This window comes from Procambarus clarkii, chromosome 74 (genome assembly GCF_040958095.1).
Source record: "Procambarus clarkii isolate CNS0578487 chromosome 74, FALCON_Pclarkii_2.0, whole genome shotgun sequence".
Lineage (NCBI taxonomy): Eukaryota > Metazoa > Arthropoda > Malacostraca > Decapoda > Cambaridae > Procambarus > Procambarus clarkii.
Genome location: NC_091223.1, coordinates 21,046,325 through 21,061,086, shown reverse-complemented (window position 1 = coordinate 21,061,086; position 14,762 = coordinate 21,046,325). Strand labels below are relative to the sequence as shown.

At 40.2% G+C, this 14,762-nt stretch overlaps 1 protein-coding gene across 1 annotated transcript in view; it reads right to left on the bottom strand.

The window, feature by feature from the left end:
* Nucleotides 1-9,886: 9,886 nt before the first annotated feature.
* Nucleotides 9,887-14,762, bottom strand: part of LOC123767303 (BTB/POZ domain-containing protein 6) — a 188,152-nt gene continuing 183,276 nt past the window's right edge. Inside the window, exon 7 of the mRNA XM_069313073.1 lies at nucleotides 9,887-14,365. Within this exon, the coding sequence (XP_069169174.1) occupies nucleotides 14,264-14,365 (102 nt within the window). The 3' untranslated portion in view covers nucleotides 9,887-14,263. The remainder of the gene's footprint in view (nucleotides 14,366-14,762) is intronic.

The window sequence follows — 14,762 nt, the reverse complement described above, 5'->3', positions numbered from 1 at the left end:
TACAACGGGGCAGCCCCGGGGCTCCCGGGGAGGAAACCACGAGAACGTTGCCACCACCAAGGCTCAAGTGCAACGCCCCTGCTGCCCGCACCCGCTTTGTTAGCACAACTGGGTAACCGAGCCACAACGAGCAACCAAACTCGCAGGACACCGGGTCGAAGGTGTCACCGACCCCACAGGCAGCAGACGGAGGCAAAACAGAGAGTCACCCAGAGACAAAAGGTGAGAGCAACCCTCAAACTCGCTGGAAGCGAGGGGGGGGCTCTGGGGTCACATCCATCGGACCCGCGCGCCCCCAGGGGTTTCCCAGGGTCCCGAGCGTTTACTTTAAGAGGACTCGCGCTCAGGTAATCCCAGGCAGGGTACTGCTAACCGGCACCCAAGCTACCAAACAACTTTCTAAGAGCTGAACCCCCGGGACGTGTACACTCACGGGGACCTAGCAGGGGGTACCACCAGAAATACTCAGAACACAAGGGACACAAGGGGCAAGAACGAAGGCAGACCCCCCCACCAGGTATATAAACAAAAGAAAAAGAAAACCCCGCAAGAGGACAGCGTACCCAAGCGGAACAGAGCCGGCCGCTATGATTGGTAAAGACAAGCTGCACAGTACCCCGCGCCCCACCAGTGCAAACACCGCCCCTTACTCTAAGGCGAACAAGGGAGACAGAACACCCGAGCACACAAAGAGCGGCCGAAAACCAAGCGGTAAACGGCCAAGCAGGGGCAGGACCCAAGGAACTTGTGGAAGGTGGCCCCAAGCCCCAAGGGCAGTACTTACAAGGCACCTAGGGAAGGGAACCCTAGGCGCATGCAGCCCGAGTACTGAAGAATCACACCCGGCTCACGCACCACCTAGAAAACAGACACCACACTCTAGGTACAGTGCTGAAACAACCACTGGAGCCGGAGCACATAACCATTGCCTATAGCATCAGCCGAAGAACTGATGGGTGGATAGCCGGCGTGGGAGGTCTGGGGCTCCCCCTTCCCCCTCCCGGGGAGGGGGGAGCTGCGCAGACAGCGGCGCGGTGACGTATGACGTCATACTAGTTTCCGTGTTTTCTGTTGAAGAGTTCTATTCACTAGTTCGGCTTAGGTAGCAATTTTCACCAGAATAGGGGTTTGTTTTGGAATGCTTACCTTTCTGGATGCTTGACCCGGTCGATGGCAGACATAGAATGCTTCCAACCACACGGGGGTTTCTATAGGCCATTGCTCCCCTTGCCTCTCTGAGGGGGCCAGGTTCTGGCTCGTGGTCCCCGGTAGGCCCTAGAACTCCATACACATGACTGATGCCAAAGTCTGACATTAGCATATCAGCCGGTAAAGCTCCGGGGAGCCGACGGGGCTCCCCCCAGAAATAGGGAAAAATATGTACACAATACTGTACAAAACAAACACAAAATGAATAACAAAAAAAAAAAAAAAAAAAAAGTAGCTTACAAGGGGCTTACAGGGGTACAATGGAGTAAGGGAGTATGGCTAGGCTAGGCAACCTAGGTAATAAATGAGATTAAAGATAAAACATATAAACATGGACTATACAAAACAAAAGATATAGAAATACAAAACAAAAATATAAACAAGACTAAGCAATACAAAACAAATTGAGCAAAAAATGAAAAATGAGGTAGATTGCTTACAAGTACTCTCAGGTACACTGTAAGTAACAATTTGCAATTTGAGATGCAGGCAAAGCCAGGGGTACAATGGAGTAAGGGAGCATGGCAAGGCTAGGCAACCTAGGGAATAAATGAAATCAAAGAAAAGTTGAATAATAAACATAGGCAAATTTAAGCTAATGATTATTAACTATAAATAGTTCAGTTATGACTGTATAATTAATAAGACCTGAAGAACTATTTATGCACTCATTTAAATAATTTCAGTAAATGACTAGTTAAGAGTAAGTTAAAAATTAAGTCAGAAAATGAAACAAGGAGACTTAGGATACCTAGCCCCACTAGTTGACAGGGGGTTAATTAAGTTAATTCACTGGGAGTGATAATAAGGTGAGACAAACCACATTGGGAGAGGAAAGTGTTGAGGTTCTCTTCATTAGTAATTGTAAACATTTTGCCCTCTGCGGTTTTCTCACCTTTATCAGACCATCTCTAACGAAGCACTGATGAATCGCATCTGGGTTTTGTTGACGGATTTGACGCAGGCGGTAGAGGAGTTGCTGTCTGTTCCTAGTCAAGCACTCGTTGATGTATAATCCCTTCCGTTGGGATGCAGCTGTCCGGCCTAGATGGGATTTCGTGAACTGGGAAGTTAGCTTCAGGCGAATTTTCCGCTGGTTTTGACCTGATGGATTCTTTTTGCCTACTCTGTAGGCAGCAATAACGTCAGTTTTGTTTAGAATGACCTGCAATTTGTTTTTTAAGAGATCCTGAGCTATTTCAACACAATTTTCACCTTCATGTTCCACAGGTACAGGTATATCTTGGGACGACACGATAACAGAGTCTAGCAGCTTTTGCTGGTCTTGTTCATCCTGGGAGATGGAACGTTGGGCTGAAAATGTACTGATACATGCAGTCATTTTGCTGAGAGCTTCCTCCTGTTTTTTTATGGCTTCATCAGTTTTCAGAAGGTTGTTTTCCTCACGGAGATCATTCAAATCATGCTGTAGTTGGTCTTGGCAAGCCTTACAGTTTCTAATATCCTCGCGGAGGAGGGTTATTTCTTGTTGTTGTTGTTGGAGATTAGCGCGGTTCGCTAGATTCTCATTTAGAAGACTCAAGATGATAGTATTTTGAGACTCGAGGACTAGGCACAACTTTTTGAACCACTGATTCTCGGTCCAGTTAGTGAATTCCGGTGAGGGACCGGAAGCTCGCTTGAGTTGCTTAACTGGGATGATAGCGTGTTCATAGGAGAGGGTTGAGAGGACTCTGCTCCCTTGCTCAATGGGGTGGAGGGGAGGGCAGCACCGCCGCCCCGGACCCCAGAGCTTCCAGACGGAGAAACACGAATATTGTTAGAGTTGGCCGGGATGGATGCCTTGTTAAGGGGTTTGTTGTCCTTATTTCCCTGCACAGTCACATTTTTAGGAGACATGATTGGTTAGAATGGACTGGGGGTATATATTGTGAAGAAACTTGCGTCAGGCAGCGCGGTGGCGGCAGCATGCACTGGTACTCACAGCCGTAGAGGATTGTTTTGAAACTTATTTGAGATGGAATGAGTTGATTTTGGTCGATTACTTTGGTTTTGCTATAACATGCTTGGACTCCATGTACGTAGCTGCCTTTGGGTGGCGGTCTACATCATCTGGCGATAGTTTAAGGGCTGATATACAGTGGTACCTCGGAATGCGAGTGTCCCTGTATGCGAGTTTTTCGGAAGACGAGCAGGATTTACTCCAAAAATATGTCTCGGAAGGCGAGGGTTACCTCGGGACGCGAGTTTGTTGATACGTGTACAGGCCGACTGGCGCGTGGTGGCATGGCGATCGCGCCTCAGTTTACCAGTGTCTCATGTCCAGTGACTATCCCACCTGAATTCTTCACAAGGATTTACAGTTTTTTATCGGTATTTTGGCCATTTGAGCATAAAAGTTGTCATTATATATCTTGCCATGGGTATCAAGAAAGCCATTGGTAAGGTTCAACCTAAGAAAATAGCTGTGAGTAGAGGCAGTAGAGGATGTCCCTTCTTGATTAAGAAAATGTGTGAAGTATGGGAAGAACTGCAAAGTTTTGTTAAAAAACTCACCCAGATAAAGCTGTAGCAGGCCGTTGCATTGACCTTTTAAATGATAATGTGATGTCTTACTACAGACAAGTGTTAAAATGTAGGGAAAAACAAGTGTCATTAGATAAATTCTTAGTAAAACAAGCAAGTCCTAGTTGTATGCAGGCAAAATGTGCCAGAGTGTGCATACCAGTGAAGTCCTCACTGCCTGATGTGATAATGGAAGGGGACTCCCCTTCCAAACAGTAACTCCTCTCTTCCTCCCACCTCCTCACCATCTTCCATACGCCTACAGCATTCAACAGCAAGGTAAGTAATAACTTGAACATAGTTTTGTAGGTTTATTTAGGTGAATTAGGTATAAAAATTTAGTTTGATGTGGGGTTTTTGGGGTAAGTCAGGAACGGATTAATTCATTTCCCTTTATTTCTTATGGGGAAATTAGCTTCGGAATGCGAGTTTTCGGAATACGAGGCGTCTCCAGGAACCAATTAAACTCTTAAACTGAGGTATGCCTGTACAGCTTAGAGTGAGGAGCGTAGCGTGCACTCAACCGCGTCAGACCAATAAACAATTTGAATAAAACAATTCAACCCAGCCTAGAAAACATAAAAACCATCATCACCAAAAAACTCTCACACCTCAACAAAGCCTATCTACACCAGAAAGTACCAGCAGTAATCCCTCTGCAATATTCCGTCCGACACTGTCATCCGACCGACTGGCAGTGTCAACAGTGTCTCTTGACAACTCAACAGTGTTGGACTGTTATGTACCCCTATTGGATACGTATATAAATAATAAATAATTACTTATATATTGTATCATTACTTGTATGTGTTTATATATTATATCATTACTTGTATGCTTATATTTGTAACAAAATTTGTAACAAATTTGTAACAAAATAGATGGCAAATTCCTTGGCGTTCTCATTGACCACAAGCTGAATTTCCTGGGACACATTCTAAATATATCAAATAAAGTTTCAAAAACTGTTGGCATTCTTTCTAAGATCAGCAAAACTTTCATATTATGAGACTAGATTCAAAGAAGCAAAAGGCAACATGAAAAGCACATGGAATACCATCTCTAACATCCTGGGAACTAAACAACACTCCCACAACCAGATAACACTCTCTAAGGCTGGCCTTACACTGTCATCTGACTTAGAAATGGCGAATGAATTTAATAGCTTCTTTTCATTGATTGGTGCTAACCTTGCAAGTAAAATCCCACAGACTCAGACACATATCAACACATATCTCTCAGGCAGCTATCCAAACTCTCTTCTCCTCTCACCAGTCAGCCCGTCAGATGTTGTGTCCATCATACACTCACTAAAGACCAAAGCTGGGAACATCAGTGAAATCCCATCCATTGTATACAAGAGCGCCTCCCATGCCCTTGCGCCACCTATAGCTCTGCTGTTCAACAAATCCCTTGAGTGTCATACCTTCCCTGATATCCTTAAAAAAGCAAGAGTAACGCCAGTTCATAAAGGAGGTAATCCGTCAGACATAAACAACTATAGACCAATATCGAACCTACCCATGCTATCAAAAATATTTGAAAAAATTATCTACAAACAGCTCTACTCCTATCTCGTAAAATTCGACATTCTTAGCCCCTGTCAGTTTGGCTTCCGCTCTCAAAAGAGTACCAACGATGCAATTATTAGTCTCCTTGATATAATTTACTCAGCTCTTGACAAAAATGAGTTTCCAATTGGACTCTTCATTGACCTGAGAAAGGCCTTTGATACTGTTAATTACGATTACCTCTTAAGTAAACTCCATCATTATAGAATCCGAGGCCATGCACTGGACTATATCCAATCCTATCTTATTGATAGCCACCAATGTGTAGCCATCAATAATATAATCTCTCCCATTCTACCAATAACTGTTGGAGTGCCACAGGGCAGCATCTTGGGACCTCTTCTTTTTCTTATATACATTAATGATCTGCCTAATGTCTCTAACATTCTGAAACCTATTTTGTTTGCTGATGATACTACCCTCATCTACTCCAACCATAACCCACATACACTAAATGGTGTTGTTAATAATGAACTAAAAAAAGTCCACTTATGGATGTCAACCAAGAAACTAACACTTAACATAGAAAAGACCTACTACATCCTATTCGGAAGCAAATCTACAAATGCAATTCAGCTTCAGATTGACAATGTAAACATTAGCAATAAAAATGATGGAAAGTTTCTTGGCATATTCCTAGACAAGAGACTCAACTTCAGTACCCACATACAACACATAACTAAGAAAGTCTCTAAAAAAGTTGGTATACTCTCCAAAATCAGATATTATGTTCCTAACTCTGCTCTCATCTCTCTATATTATGCACTAATCTATCCCTATCTCAACTATGGTATCTGTGCATGGGGTTCAACCACTGCAAACCACCTCAAGTCCATCATCACCCAGCAAAAATCTGCTATCAGAATAATATCAAATTCTGCTTTCAGACAACACACAGCCCCCTTGTTTAACTCCCTAAACATAATCTCACTCCACAAATTCTCTTGTGTCAACTACATTTACAAAACCCTGTTCTTAAATGCAAATCCTTGTCTGAAACTCTTCTTGGACAGATGTAATAGGACCCATTATCACCACACCAGAAATAAATATCTCTTTGATATCCCCAGAGTTAAACTTAATCTGTGTAAACACTCTATGCAAATAAAGGGACCCAGTTTATGGAACTCACTCCCTACTGAATTGAAAAGCTGTCCAACTTTTACATCATTCAAAATCAATACTAAAAAGTACCTAATTTCATCTTCATAGTTTTTCACTTTTTGCCTTAAAATTGCACTGTATCAATTGCTACCCAATCTCCCAACCTTTATGTTCCCAATTTGAACATCTTTACCATTGTGATCATTGCTGTTTTCTTATATGTGCTGCCAATCTGTTATATGGTGTTTATAAATCTTGTTTATCTGTATCTTTTGCTACCCAGTCTCCCAATCTTTATGTACCCAATCTGAACATCTTTACCATTGTGATCATTGCTGTCTTATATGTGCTGTCAATCTGCTGTATGGTGTCTATTAACCTTGTTTAAATTACTAATCAAGCTGTCAATGTAATCAATCAGAGCTTTAATATAACAATATGCTTTAATATACCTACTTATCTCTCTCATCTCATTTCTCTCTTGTAATGTATCTTTATCATTTATCAATTCTGATTGAAATTACCTACTTAAAATTATCTGCTAGATTCAGGACCTGCCCGAAACGCTGTGCGTACTAGTGGCTTTACAAGAATGTAAATACTGTACTATCCAATGTATTCTCACAAACCCAATGTACCTTGTATATATATAAATAAATAAATAAATAAATAAATTTCTGTGTTGTTTACTAGGATTTCTCTGGCGATGGTTTGGTTGTGGGAAGAGATTATATGTTCCTTAACCCTCAAACCGCTAGGGGCCCAAATGGAATTCACACCCACAGGCGCAACAACAACAAAAAAAAAATCCAAAAAATTCTTTCATCTTATAGAAGTGTTCATTTTTGTTCCCTGATCACGGAAAAAATAACAAAAAAATCGTAGGTGGCATATTTTAGCCGCAATAGGGTAGGGAAGTGTGGCAAAAAAGGGGCGTTGGCAGAGCCTTCGCCAGACGAGGTCTACTCCGCCCGAGCAGTCAGATGGCAGTTGCCACAAATATATTATTACCTAATTATTTCAATGTCTCTGATTGATTTTTTCTTAGTTTTTTTGCAGTAATATTATTCCATACAGTGAATTGTGGTATATTTATATTATAAAATGTGTGAACCATCGCTGTACTCAAAATTATGGTGTGCATATTAGTGATTCAATTATTATGTTCATAAAACAATAAACAAATAGTTTTGCTGTTGTTACACTATATACACAGGTTATATATAAGTATTTGCATGTTTTGTACACTATAACGAACTACTAAGTTGGTCTTGTGAGTCAAAAAGCAACGAGGAGTGAAACACCAAACACCAGCGAGCCACTCACTGCCACTCCCTCCCTCAACACCACCTCACTCACCCTCATTCACCTCCCACAATACTCTTTTGTATTTATTCACTATACACAGACGTTATATATACGTATTTACATGTTTTGTTCACCATAACTGTACATCTAAGCTTGTATGGTGAGTGAAGGCCATAAGACGTAGCTACTCACACAGTCAGCTGATCGGCGGCCGCCCTCAAGGCCAGACGCACTAATATTTGTCATCCAACAATATTGTTTGTGGTGTTATTACGCTATATACGCACATTATATATAAGTATCTACCCGTTTTATTCACTATACCTGAACAAATAAGTTGGTATGGTGCCCAAAGACCATAGTGGCCATCAGTAAACACCATGCCAAGTCGTGCAGACGACGCTCCTCCCTCGCCAAAATGGCGGCTCCCAACCTACTTCTCTCGCTGTTATCTCACACTATACACACGTTATATATAAGTATCTACATTTGTGTTCACCATGGCGAACCACTAAGCTGGTATGGTGAGTGCAGTCAATAAATGGTGGCCACACACAGTCAGAAAACGATGCCACAACTCTCCCTCCCACAGCCTTACTCCTCCCTCCATGGAGCACAGCGCTAAATATCACCACAATCCTGCTATTATCAGAATCCTCGTCAGTTTTATCACAGTCAGGGGGCTTCAGTAATACTATCACTGCTAAATAATAGCACAAGCTGATCACAAGCTGAACAGCGGTGCTGTGAGCTCGTGCTGCGTGCGCCAGCCTTGGTGGCTTGCTCAATACTGACGCTGTAACACCCAAGAATGTTGGCCTGGATTTTTTTTCTAGGTGGCATCTGGCAACTATCGGTCGTGGCTGTACTATAGCTGCCCCTATCCCAGGCGGGGCGTTTAAATTATAGCGCTAGACACAAAATCATATATAAAAGATGTGCGCGGTTTCGGTTTTGTCACTGATATCATTTATATATGATATGCGCGGTTTGAGGGTTAAGCGCAGGTATTGTAGACCTTGGTCCTAGTGAATTTATAAGTTTAGAAGTTGCTTGATAACTTCGTGGTATTGATAAATTCAGGAATGCTGGATCCATTGGGTGCTAGATTCTCTAGCCTAATATTATTGATTACCTAGAGAGACTGAGTGTGGTCAATTACTACTTGTCGAGAATAATTCTAGGTCTGCAGTGGATTTAATGGCTTTGTCCCTGTGACATGTACTGGTTTAGGTACGGACCACTGATTTTCCACGGAGAGCTATGAAACATCTCGGCGAATACTAATTGTACTACATTCAATCTCGGTTTATTACTCGGCTGGGTTTCTCATTCAGCTTGTTGCTGGAGAATTAATTTGCTGCTGATTAATTTATTATTGTTGGCAGGCATAGGCTTCTTTGGGTTTAAAAGTTTACCTGTCAGTATGTAGCCACCTGCAGATTGGAGCATATTCATGCCCAATCACTTAACATGTCCAGTAATGAACTTGTAATAGAAGTCTGCTCCAACTAGTACATTTACATTATTAAGGCGGTCAGACGTTAACTTGTTGTCAGCCAAATTAATTTCACGTTCCAGCAGGAAGTGGGCTGTGTACCCCAGACCCTTAATAATATTTAGGTCAAATGGTATTTGATCTACAACAATGGCTTGGATAGCCTTGACATGACTACCTAGATGTACAAGCGGTTGAACTACTGAGTATTCTTGGGGTCCTCAATTTATCATAAACCCTGACAGGTTTAATTTTACCTGTCTGATTGGTTGTAAATTGAGTGCCTCTGCCGCTTTCTGAGTAATGAAAGTTCTCTGGGACCCTTGATCAAATAGTCCCCGAGTGTGATCTTGGTCCCTTTATTCTTTACTTGCAGTTGGGCAGTGGGCAAGGTTGCATCCACTTGAGATGCCGGTGAAATTACGCTGTAAACATCTCTCACCTTGCAGGACTGTACATGTGTAGATTGTCTACTTCCTATTCTAGGACTAATATAATTTGTCTTGACAAATTTGCACAGTGGAGCATGATGCTTGCCCCTTCTACACCTATTGCAGGTGTTCAGTGGGGTGTCACAGCTATTAACATTATGTGATTTGAGACACCTAGTACATTTGTGTAACTGTTTGAGTCGTCTGACTTTTGTGTATCTATTAGGATAATTAGTACATTTGTTCAGAGAATGTTTTTGATTGCAAAACAAACATAATCCCCATCCTACAGCTCATTTAGGGAAAACCTTTTTAGGTGAAACTGCAACTGCAGGTTGTGATGGTTTTGCTGCTTGCATTTGCTTATTATTTATTCTCTTGTGAGTACTTGGCGTACTCTTAGGTCTTACTGATGAATCGGTATTTGACCTGTTGTTATTACATTGATTATTAGTACCTTTATTACCTAATGACAGTGTCACTTTAGGAGTTTCAGGTAAGGAAACTGATGTGGGTACAGTTTCTGTGCATTCAGAAGATTTATTAAATGCCTGGCTTGCTGATGGATTGCTTATATTGCGCAAACCTGCAAATATATCCTGCATTGACAGGACATTACCATTCTGGTATAAATACAATTTATTAAGTACCTCACCAGACAATTTTCTCTGGATGATAATTTTAGTCATCCACTCAGCAGTTGGGTGATCCACCTCTTTACTGAAGGAATTTAACAGTGACTCAAGCTGAAAACTAAAATCTTGTAAAGAGTCAACTGATTGTTCTGGTGGAGATAAATCTAGTAATTGGTGTACAAAGTTTATAACAGTCTTCTCATTGTTAGCACTTGCTCTAGAAGGCTGGTGTGAGTAATTATGACTTATTACTTGTGTTTCTTAAGGCTTCTTGCTTAGCCTCAGCTTTAATTACAGCTTCAGCTTTTTCATTTTCTGGTTCAAATTCACTGGCTGTTGCAGCTTTACTTGAAGTTTCATCTGCAGCTTCACTTATTTCTCTGGGTTCCTGTCAGAAGCTGGTCAATTCAGTAGCCTCATGCATTGAATTTGTACAATCTAGGGAATATTGAGAAGAGCTGTCTGAAAATTGATCAGACTCTGTAAATGAATTATTACGTGAAGTTGTATTAGATGAGATTGTAGAAAATGAAGGTTGAACTTCAGTTGTTGATCCTATGTGGGGATCAGTATTGATTAGAGAATTATCCTCATTTTGAGGTAGCTCATGTATTTCATCTGAGCTGGGTGCTTGCTTGGGTATAGGTCTAGTATAAAAATCTTTTAACCAATCAGGAACATTTTGTGTTGCAAGCACTTGGTTATAGTGTCTTGAATTGTTTTGTCTAACTTGTCTTGAATTATATCTTCATAGTTGGCAAGGTCAGATTCTATCAAACTCAATTCATCTGGGTCAGTATTACTGACAAGGAGTATATTCCTATAAGACTATTGTATCCTTTACTTGGTCATATTTTTGGCTAGCCACCTTTGTGGAAATTCTTAGCCTGAAGATGTCAACTGAATCAGTTCCTAAACAGTTGTCACATTTGTCAAGTAGTCTTGACAGGTGATTTTGAAAACCTTTCAAGGTTCTTCTAGTTTTTTTCTAGAGTAGCCATTCTGGCTGTAAGTTTGAGCCTTATAGGGCTTATATAGCTACTTGGACAGCAATGGTACTTGCTAATATATGTAGAGCAGGTATAATTATTGACAACCTGATATTTCCTTGAGGCTGATTGTAATATACCTTATTTTGAGGTTAGCTGCCTACCTAATAATAACCAACTAAGATTTGAGTAATACTGTACTTTGGTATCACTACAGGAGTTCCTCAGCTTAGCCCTTCAAAATCAGCCTTGGATGGGTAGTGACACTTTCAGTAACGCTCAAAGATGTACATAGAAATATGTAATAAAATATAATTACACAATAAATGGTTTATATCCCACCCTAATTAGGGTCAGCACTACATAAAATAATAATACACCAGCACTGTCTAACACAGTACTAGTTAGGTAATAATCCTATCTATTAATGTAGCTAATGGTGTAGACTGAATTTGTACAAATCTTAGTACCGTAGCAGTCTAAAATTATCCTACTTCTGTTGGGTTGGCATAACTACAATAAATGTGGTGCAATAATGTGTAAAATAGTGCTATGTTTTTGGATTTTGTAATTTTATATAATATATACACTTGTAAGAAATGTGTATGGGAAATTTAATGAGCACAAGATTATTAATTGTGTTTGGCAAGTATTCTACTGCAGTAAATAATGTTTAACACCTGAATGTACTTCCTAATTGTGGAATATAAAGTTATCAGGGTTAGTAATGATTAATTGATTTTTGGGATCAGTAATTTGGATTAGTATACTGGATCCTAAAATGTTAATGAATTCATTGACTTGAGTGAATCAGTAATTATAGATTGAATTTGGTTTAGGTTATAATGGACAGTCTGCTGACAGCCGTACATTGAAATACTGTATTTGTATAGCCCAATAATGGTAACACATTAATTGGTGTGGGTTAGGCTAACATATGTGGTACACTGCTGGTAACCACAGTTAATGAAATATATTTAACTTAAGTTACTACACAATGTGATTAGTAAGGGTTAATTATGATAGCTTGATTCTCAGCTATCTATCCAGTTCGAAGTCGACCAAATTTGTGTCGTGAAGGAAAGCTAACTCTTAATATATTGATATTTAAATGATTGAATGAATTACTCGAAGGACCACCGTATTTTTACTGAAAAGGGAAACAGATAAATTATGCAAGAAAAAGGACTGAGATACCAGTGCCTGTGGATAATGTAATCATCAAGAATTATTGCACACAGAGATCACACTAACGTGATGCATCAAATGAACAAATTTGACAGTGTCTGCAGTGCAGATTAAGGTTTGCCAAGAAAACCTTATTAATTCAACGTTTTCTGCACTAAGAGTTAGTGAAAATACTTGCATTAATTTTGTTTGAGCTGTTTAATTCTCGTTTCTGCTTATTACTGTAGGAGCGCAGCACGAACAAATTTGCAAACTTACCAATATGTAAGTGAATCTACAGAGAACTAATAACCTGTGAAACGTTTAGGTTGGGAAAATGTTACAAATTATCTTCAAATAGGATTAATAGTAGCAATAATTAAATTTCCAGCAACCTTAGCTTTCCCATCGTTTAATGCATTACCATTAGACCATAAGAATTGTTACCTAACATGCTTAATGAGCTCAATATAGCTCAACCCTGAGTTAGCGTAACAATTGAGCGCTTTAATGTTCCCCCATGCTAATACGAGCACTGCTCGCCATGATAATTGAACGATACAATGCTCCCCGTGGTAATTCAAGCACTGCTCACCAGAGAATCTGCATAGATTCCGTGCTTAGCTATTCTTCAAGAAGGATCTCGCACTAATAACCCAAGCTGATCCTACAGCTCTCCTGTGAATTAAGGTAATAATTGAGCGCTTTATGAGCACTGCTCACCATGATAGTGGAGAGCAACAATGCTCCACCTCGTTAATTCGAGCTCAATATACTGTAGCTCACCCTGTTAACGAGCTCAATATAGTTCACCCTGTTAACAAGCTCAATATAGCTCATCCTGTTGACCTTGCAATTATTATTGCTTACAATTTAGCTAGTAACTCTACTAAGAATTAGTGAGTTATCACAATTAGCTCAGTCCTCTACTTAGGTAGGTTAGAAATTTAAACCATCTATTTAGGGACTTTAGTTAGTGTCAACTGAGTACCAGCCTAGTCTGTACTCACAATTGAATACAGTTGACTACTTATAGAAACTGATTTAATAAATTCAATTTCACATCTAAAGGTGAGGATGTATTAAAGAGTTTCCAGTGTCAAGCCTATGAGCTGCAATTCAGTTAGCTCATAAGTCAGAATGACTAGGCTACTAATCTCACTGTCGACTCAGAAAATCCTTGATTTTAATGAATAACATTTTCAGTTCTCTAATATTACATATTATTATTAGCTAACAGATATTAATGTATTGTGCGGTATTGGAAATGTTACTCAGATCATCCATATATGTATTGTGCAGTCTATGGGTTAATCAGGTACTGTTGACAAAGAACATTGACAGAGTAGCAAGTACAAATGGTGTCGGCCTTTTGAATTCTATGGTGCTTAGGCTTGAGATGTTTCCACCAATGACAGGCTTTCTATGCCTGACATTACCTGAAGAAGCAGCCCCAACTCGAATTTTGGCACCTTGTGTAGTAATGTTAGACCAGGGCTGGGAGTGGACCTTCAATGTGTGGTTATGTTCAATAAACAAAGCAGAAGATATGCTGATTATACACAGAAATCACAATAGCGTGATGCATCATATGAACAAATCTACAAGGGCCGATTTGGATTTGTGGATTCGATGCATCACACTATTGTAATTTCTGTATGTAATGAAGTAAGGGCAAAGAGGTAGAACAGCTTATTGATAGAGCTCGAGTGCATGAGGGAATTGTGTAAAACGCTGGTTTGTGTCTCGGAGAGGCTTCAGGATCCAAGTAAGTTCAGTAGAACTTCTGGTTGCATTTCTTTTGACCATGTCGTAGCTCAGTCGATTAAGGCAGCGTCTGGGATCCTCTCAGACGTAGGTTCGAACCCTCGTCAAGGACCTTGTGGATTTGTTCATATGCTGATTGTTTTATCTCCAGCATGGTGAACTGAGGATAAGAGACGTCCAAAAACTATAATACATACACTAAGTTCTTACTTTTACACACATATTTCAACACAGTCTTACATAAACACTTTCACTCAAAATTTCACACACAAATAACATATTTTGCTATTAATTCATTGTTTGAATGTTTTTGCCATATACTGTACTGTATGTGTGAGGCACCAGCAAGTAACATGGTTGCTAAGCTCAGTAATCGAGATTCCGTGCTAATAAAAGGATGGTAAAACTTTTTCATGATTTTTACTGAATTAAAGTGGTAATGCAATGAATATTTGACAGAAAGGTAATAGCCTTTGAAGCATAGGACCCCTATGTAGGACACTTCTCCATAAACTGGTCAGTTTAACCCTTGGGTCGCTTAGATAGTGGGTTGAGTG